This window comes from Haplochromis burtoni, unplaced genomic scaffold (assembly GCF_018398535.1).
Source record: "Haplochromis burtoni strain Fernald_Lab_line unplaced genomic scaffold, NCSU_Asbu1 Contig_1728, whole genome shotgun sequence".
Lineage (NCBI taxonomy): Eukaryota > Metazoa > Chordata > Actinopteri > Cichliformes > Cichlidae > Haplochromis > Haplochromis burtoni.
In genome coordinates, this window is record NW_024584089.1 from 13,468 (window position 1) to 20,799 (window position 7,332).

The 7,332-nt window shown below is 37.1% G+C and overlaps 2 protein-coding genes across 2 annotated transcripts; both read left to right on the plus strand.

The window, feature by feature from the left end:
• Nucleotides 1-4,729: 4,729 nt before the first annotated feature.
• Nucleotides 4,730-5,593, plus strand: LOC121813464 (GTPase IMAP family member 8-like). Its single transcript, XM_042217259.1, has one exon. It carries the CDS (start codon nt 4,730-4,732, stop codon nt 5,591-5,593), a length of 864 nt encoding a protein of 287 aa, XP_042073193.1.
• A 54-nt stretch (nt 5,594-5,647) lies between these two features.
• On the plus strand, nt 5,648-7,255 carry LOC102307232 (GTPase IMAP family member 4-like). Its single transcript, XM_005952509.2, has one exon. It carries the CDS (start codon nt 5,648-5,650, stop codon nt 7,253-7,255), a length of 1,608 nt encoding a protein of 535 aa, XP_005952571.2.
• Nucleotides 7,256-7,332: the final 77 nt, after the last annotated feature.

Sequence of the window (7,332 nt, forward strand, 5' to 3'; positions counted from 1 at the left end):
CTGATTTTAGCTTGTGCGGCTAATATTCAGGTGCGCTTTGTAGTCCGGGAAATACGGTACTATATTGAATAAATGTTTTAATCAAGAACCTCTACTAAAAGCTTAATAAAAGAATATAAAAGTATAAATGGTAAAATTATTTACCATAAAAGTATAAAAGACAATTTGAATAACCTAGTAATTCAAATAGCCTCATCTAACCAGCTCCTCAGAATAACCTAGACTCTGCTCTCACTTCTGCAAATTCTCTGCAACTTAGTCTTTCTGAAAGAAACACACACTGTTTAAAACGCTGAATACAATATCAATGCTGCAGATTATATTATTAATGCAATGGTAATGATGATGATTATTTAACAATAGCAGTAAAATAATTTCCCTGATCCACATTATCCTCCTATGCTCTAGTCTTTAACACAATAGATTGTGAAGTCATCGCGCTTCACAAAGCTTAAGACCCTCAGTAGACTAAGCAACAACTGAATGAGCACAAATACTATGCAATGTGTATAAAATACTTCTGACCGTACTTGTAATAAAAGTTAACATAATAAAAGGATCCTTAAATGAACATCTTCAATAAACAACTTTAATGCAATATCAATACTGTGAGAAATATTATTAAATGAAATAATGCTGTAAAGATTTTGTTATTAATGCAATTATAATGATGCAGGTTATATGGCAGCAATAAAATAATTTCTGTATCTCCACAAAACCCATTATAAACACTATTTTTCATTGCACGATCGTTATAACTAAAGTAGGGTGAGGGTGACACTTTGGAGTCCGGGCCTTAAATTAGAATTTTTTTTCATTTGTCCACCAGGTGGCGCCCTTTTTTCTATATTTTAACATTGGATGAACTCAAGCCAAAAATTCCGATTTTGGGCGAGCCGTTCTGCTTTAAAAAGTGGGAAAAAAATATTATAATATAAAATAAATAATAATAAATAATTTGTTGTGTGTCACTATCAATGACCTTTATATTTTTTAAAAATATAAAAATATTTAAAAAAAGAGAAAAAGACACAAACACACTTTTTTTTTCAAAAGTATTTTCTCTTAGACGGCCACACTGCAATACAAACAAATTAAATATAAAAGCATGGACCAAAAGCAAATTAGATTTTATTTTTCCCTTCAAAATCAATTTTTAAATACAGCTGCGGTTGAATGACCTATGACCCAGAAATAGTCATTGATGGAACACCGTGGAAACTGCAGTTGTAAATAGACGCGCATTGAGTAGAAAATGGAGCCTCTCCCATCTCACACTGTCAATGGATCATGTAGCGACACCAATTATCTGCAAATTGTGAGTGAAGAGGAGATCGATGGGAACAGCCACAGGATGATTTCGACAAACTGACGGAAAATGGCTTTGCTCCGGAAGCAGCGTACAGGTCTGACTTGCCGTGTGCCAAATTGCGCACAGTAAACAGTCCACGGGGCTACGAAAAGTGCTGATGTTTTCGTTTGAAAAAGTGAAAAATAATTATCATTACATTACCATTCAGTTTGAGGGTTACAACAAAAATTATTTTTTTAACCGTTAAGATGGCACAGTGACGTCACGACGACTTCCTTCCGGTCTATGCGTCTTTTTCCATTTTTTCCTCTGTTTACATCTGTTTACATGCCCAAATCCTCTAGTTTTACAGTCAACGACAGCAGATCACTTCTAAACGTCGATAATGAGGTTGCACATGTAATCTTGGACACCTTTAAACCCGACCGAGCCTGCCCGCCTGCCCGTCTATCGTTGTTCCCTGTGATTTTGTATTGTTATTTAGACAATTTTTAATTTTATTTTAGAACAAAACAAGGTAATAAGCAATTAGTGTAAGCAAAATATGATAAACCCGATATAGCACTATATGACATTTAGTGTGCTTTTGCCAAAAAATAGTAATGTATCAAAATGAATGTCAGTACCAATCTTTGGACCATCCAAAGGCCTAATTATAATAACAATCAAATATTACTTCAAATGTATTTTTTGGAAAATATGTAAGTTTTTTGTTTTTTTCGGCTAAAAAAACCAGTGCGCTCATGTAACGAAACTGGGATTTAAAGGGTTAAAACCCCCGAAATATAATAAAAACCTTATATGAATATTTCAGGGAGAAGTAGTTTTAAAAGACTGGCTAATTTAAAGTGGAAAAAAATATTAATATATAATATTTTTATAGCCCTCTTTATGGTGTGGTCGATATTTGGCCTGAGGACCTCATAAGGATGTGTTTCTGAGAATCTTCCAACTAGTGCGTTAGCGCAGTTAGCTCGTTAACCTGTTGACGCCGTCCAGCCCCACGCACAGGGCGATCCGCAGTAACTCGTTAAGGGAGATTTGCCGCATTATGGCGTTAACGTCATTTTTACCAGATTAACGCTGACAGCACTAGTGGGAACACAACGAATATGACTGCACATTTACATCATCCTAGTGCAAAGAGAAGTGCAAGCAGACAAAAACAACAAGCAGTATGCTACAAACTTTACCCGAGTCATTTAGACAGCCGTTAGCACAGGATTCTCCTTATGGGGACCTGATATGTTTAATATGCTGCTGAGAATATAGCCCAGAAGAAGCGTATAGTAGAGCTTTTATTTTGGAAAGAGACATTTCTCTGTAATAAACTCTCTTTTCCAAAGATGAGGGATTTCTTGATCAGATAGACTCATCATTTTTTTTCCTGTTTCAACAACATTAAATTTAAAAACTGTACTTTTGAGTTAAAATATAAATTTCAGTTCAAAATATTGAACTGAACCGAACCGTGAATTTTGTGTATCGTTGCAACCCTAGTATTATTTTAGGGTCTACCTTACAATATAAAATGCCTTGAGGCAACTGTTGTTGTGATTTGGTGCTGTGTAAATAAAATTGAACTGAATTGAATTATTAGAGATAATTATTAGAGATAATACATATTTAAGATTGAAGCATTAATTAATGACAGGACTTCTTTGAGCAGTTTTTGTAGGAATGGGGTCTTAATTACTGAAAAAGAGTCTAAATGAATATCAATGGTACTAAAGGTAGTAGTAGATAATATTACATCTTTGGGATGATTATTGGTCATTTTTTCCTCTAATGGTTAAAATTGTATTTGTGAAGAAATTCAAGAAGTCATCACTAGTTAAAGGGATGGTCAGCTCAATAAAGCTCTGACTTTTTGTCAGCCTGGCCACAGTGCTGAAGAAAAATCTAGGGTTGTTCTTATTTTCTTCAATCGGTGATGAATAGTAAGATGTTCTAGTTTCATGGAGGGCTTTCTTATGAAGGAACCACGTATCTGTCCAGGCTACACAGTGATCTGCTAAATTTTTCATACATTATTTCCTCTCCAGCTTACAAGATATCTGCTTTAAGCTATGTGTGTGAGAATTATACCACGGAGTCAAGTACTTCTGATTTGAGGCCTTATTTTTCACAGCAGCTACAGGTAGCTGCCGTTTAGGTAGCTGCTCTGCCCTATGTTTGTACAGGGCATTGAAAATGATAACAGTGGGTGGATTATATTCTTAAACTTAAACTTACAGTATCTCACAAAAGTGAGATGCATCTATTTTCAAAAGACAACCTCTGGTTATAAACATTGGTTGACCATGGCAAGGTTTGTTCTGAGTGGAACCTATATCTTGTAGGGACAGCTCCCCCACAGACCACACCTGACCACAACTGTTATATTTTCAGTTTCTATGTCATTCACACTGCTCCTCATCAATTCCCAGCACCTTAAACCAACCTTTCTGACACCACACCCTGAAGCCACTTCTTCATCCCTCCTCTGCAGCTGACCCACAAACCACATCCCGGCACAATAAAGGGATTATGCATCGTAATCAACCAATTTTGTTAAATGGGTTTGATAGCACAAATAATATTCAAGCTTTGGTGAAAATAACATATTTGTTGAAATCCTAGTATTTCAGTAGTCACTAATAGGCTGGGTTTATTGTGCACGGATGTAGCTAGCTAATAAATCTTGCCAGCATTAACTGATAACTTTTACCCTTCTGTCTAAAGAACTTCTGGCTCTAACCAAAATGGCAACAGCCAAACTACCATACCAGAAGCATTGTTATCACATTACCTATATCTGTGTTTTTACATCTTTTTTTCATATTGCTAGGGACATGTTATTTCCTCTACAAACACCATTGTATACAACTTTACACAAACTGTGAATACGATTTTAATTTAATTTCTCTAAAAGAAGATCAGCTATATTTTCATTGTTCAAAGTTTTGACAATTGTCACTTGATGACTGAATGTGTCTGAGAACACAGGTTTTTGTGTTTGTTATTTTTTTTCTTTACATATTATCATTTTCTTTCTCCTTTTGCTGTCTTTCAGATTCTGCATTCAGAATTGTGCTGTTCGGAAAAAGGGAGGACAAAAAGACTAAACTAGGAAACTTAATTATTGGTAACACAGGGAAGCAATTTGAAAAACATTCTTCAGGGGAGTGGTGTCCAGTTACCTATGGAGAGTGGAGAGCATATAGTTTAACAGTAGTTAAAACTCCAAACATCTTCAGTGGGTCTGGGGAAACTCTAAAAGAAGAAATTAGCAGATGTGTGAGTTTTTGTAAACCTGGACCAAATGTTCTTCTGCTGTTACTTAAACCTTCAACATTCACAGAAAAAAAGAGAGAAAAACTAAACTTCATCCTGAGTTTGTTTGGTCAAGATGCCTTAAAGCACTCAATGGTCATCATGACACGCGATTCAAGTGAAACTCAGTCTGTAAAGCAGCTGCTGGAGGATTGTGAAGGAAGACGGTACAAAATGAGTGAAAATAACCAAAGATCATTAATGAAGGAGGTTGAGAACATTGTATATAACAACCAACAAAACTTCCTCACCTTCACTGAAGTGACCACAGGACCACAGCCTCAGAACATAAAACCACCTTTAAACCTGGTTCTGTGTGGGAGGAGAGCAGCAGTGAAGACTTTAGCAGCCAAGGCCATTTTAGATCAGACAGAGCTTCATTCAGCCTCCAACTCATCAGAGTGTGTTAAACATCATGGAGAGGCTTGTGGACGTTGGGTTTCCCTGGTGGAGCTGCCTGCTTTGTATGACAAACCTCAGGAGGCAGTGATGGAGGAATCACTGAGGTGCATCTCCCTCTGTGATCCTGAGGGTGTCCATGCCTTCATCCTGGTCCTACCTGTGGCTCCCCTCACTGATGAAGACAAGGGAGAGTTAGAGACCATCCAGAAGACGTTCAGCTCTCGAGTCAATGACTTTACCATGATTCTGTTCACTGTGGAATCAGATCCTACAGATCCAGCTGTTCTTAACTTTCTAAAGGAAGACAAAGACATCCAGGAGCTCTGTGAGAGCTGTGGAGGGAGAGCTAATGTTCTCAATATCAAGGACAAACAGCAGATCTGTGAGATGTTGGATGTTTTGTATAAACCTCAGAGCTATACAGCGAAAACACATGCACATGCTCAAGCAGAAAAGGTCCTGCAACAAGAGAGACACATCAGCAGTCTGAAGGCAAAACTTTTGGAGTTGGAGTCAAAGAAAAACAGTCAGTATCCCACAGATGTACACAACTTTGTCTTATAGTCTGTGCTTTTCTGCTTCTACTTTCATAACTTAAACATTTCACATTTCAACTCCATGCCTTCTTCTTTTATAGGTGGTGAGAAAACACAGAGCCCAGAGCCTCTCAGGATTGTACTGGTTGGAAAGACTGGCTGTGGAAAGAGCTCTTCAGGAAACACCATTCTAGGAAGGAGAGAGTTTAAAGCTGAAGCTTTACAAACATCAGTCACTAAAAAATGTCAGAAAGCACAGGGTGAAGTTGATGGTCGTCCTGTTGTTGTGGTTGACACTCCTGGTCTGTTTGACACAACTCTGTCACATGAAGAAGTTCATGAAGAGTTGGTGAAATGTATCAGTCTTCTGGCCCCAGGACCACATGTCTTCCTGCTGGTGATACAGATTGGTAGATTAACAGCAGAGGAGAAGGAGACACTGAACCTGATCAGGAAATTCTTTGGGATGAATTCAGAAAATTTCACCATTGTTCTTTTTACAAGAGGAGATTCACTGGAACAGGATGAAAAGTCGGTGGAGGAATTCATTAAAATGGAACAAGAGGATTCCTTAGAGAAGGTGGTGTCTGACTGTGGAGGAAGATATCATGTGTTTAATAACTATGATAAACAAAACCAGAAACAGGTCAGCGAGCTGATAACAAAGATTGGGGAAATGGTGGAGAAAAATGGTGGTGAGTGCTACACTAATGAGATGCTCCAAGAAGCTGAAGCAGCAATACAAAAAGAAGTGGAGAGGATCCTGAAAACCAAGGAACAGGAGATGCAGAAAGAGTTTGAGAAACTTCAAATGCAACATGACGAAGAATTAAAAGAAATGGAAAAACGGTTTGAAGAACAGAGGAAAGAAAAAGAGTCGGAGAGAGAACAAAGAGCTAAACGTCTTGAACAAATGAGGGATAAACTTAATAATGAGCGTGAGAGGAAGATGAAAGAACAAGAAAAAAGGGAAGAAGAAGATGCAAAGAAGAAAAACCTGGAAGAAATCGAACACCAGGAATGGGAAAAAGAGCTAAATGTTTTGCAAAACAGAATCAATTCTACATTAGATGAGGAAAAGAGAAAGGAACTAGAGCAGAGTAAGGACAAGATGATAGAGCAACAGAAGAAGAAGAAAAGGGAACAACAGGAATTTTGGGAGAAACCTAAAAGAGAACACAAACGAAAGCAAGAGGAAGCAAAGCTCAAAAAGCTCCAAATGGATTATGAGCAGGAGAAAGTAAAGTATGAAAATGCCATAAAAATAGAAGACCAAAGCAGACAAGAACAAGAAGAAAAGGAAAGAAAAGAGTTGGAGGAAAAATATGAGCAGAGCATCCTTGACATGAAGAAACGATATGAAGATGAAGCAAGAAAGCAAGCTGAAGAATTCAATGAATTGAGGAAGAAATACGCTATGAACTTTGCAGGCCTGATGGAAGAACATAAGGAGGAGAAGGAGGCAATGAAGAAGCAGCATGAGAGAGAAATGATAAAGATAGGAGAAGAAAACAGAAAAAGTTTAAAACGGTTAGATGATCTCTCAAAGTATAGAGAAGAAATATTAAAAGAAGAACTTAAAAGACAAAAAGAAAAGCAGCTAAAAGAAATCGAGGAACTGAAAAAAAAACAGGAGCAAGAAGAGTCTCATTTCAAAGAGAAGTACAAACACAGATGTGTGATCCAGTAATGATGCTTCTACATTACATTTTCTATATTAAAAACTATATATATATATACATTTCTATATGTGTGTGTGTGTGTGTG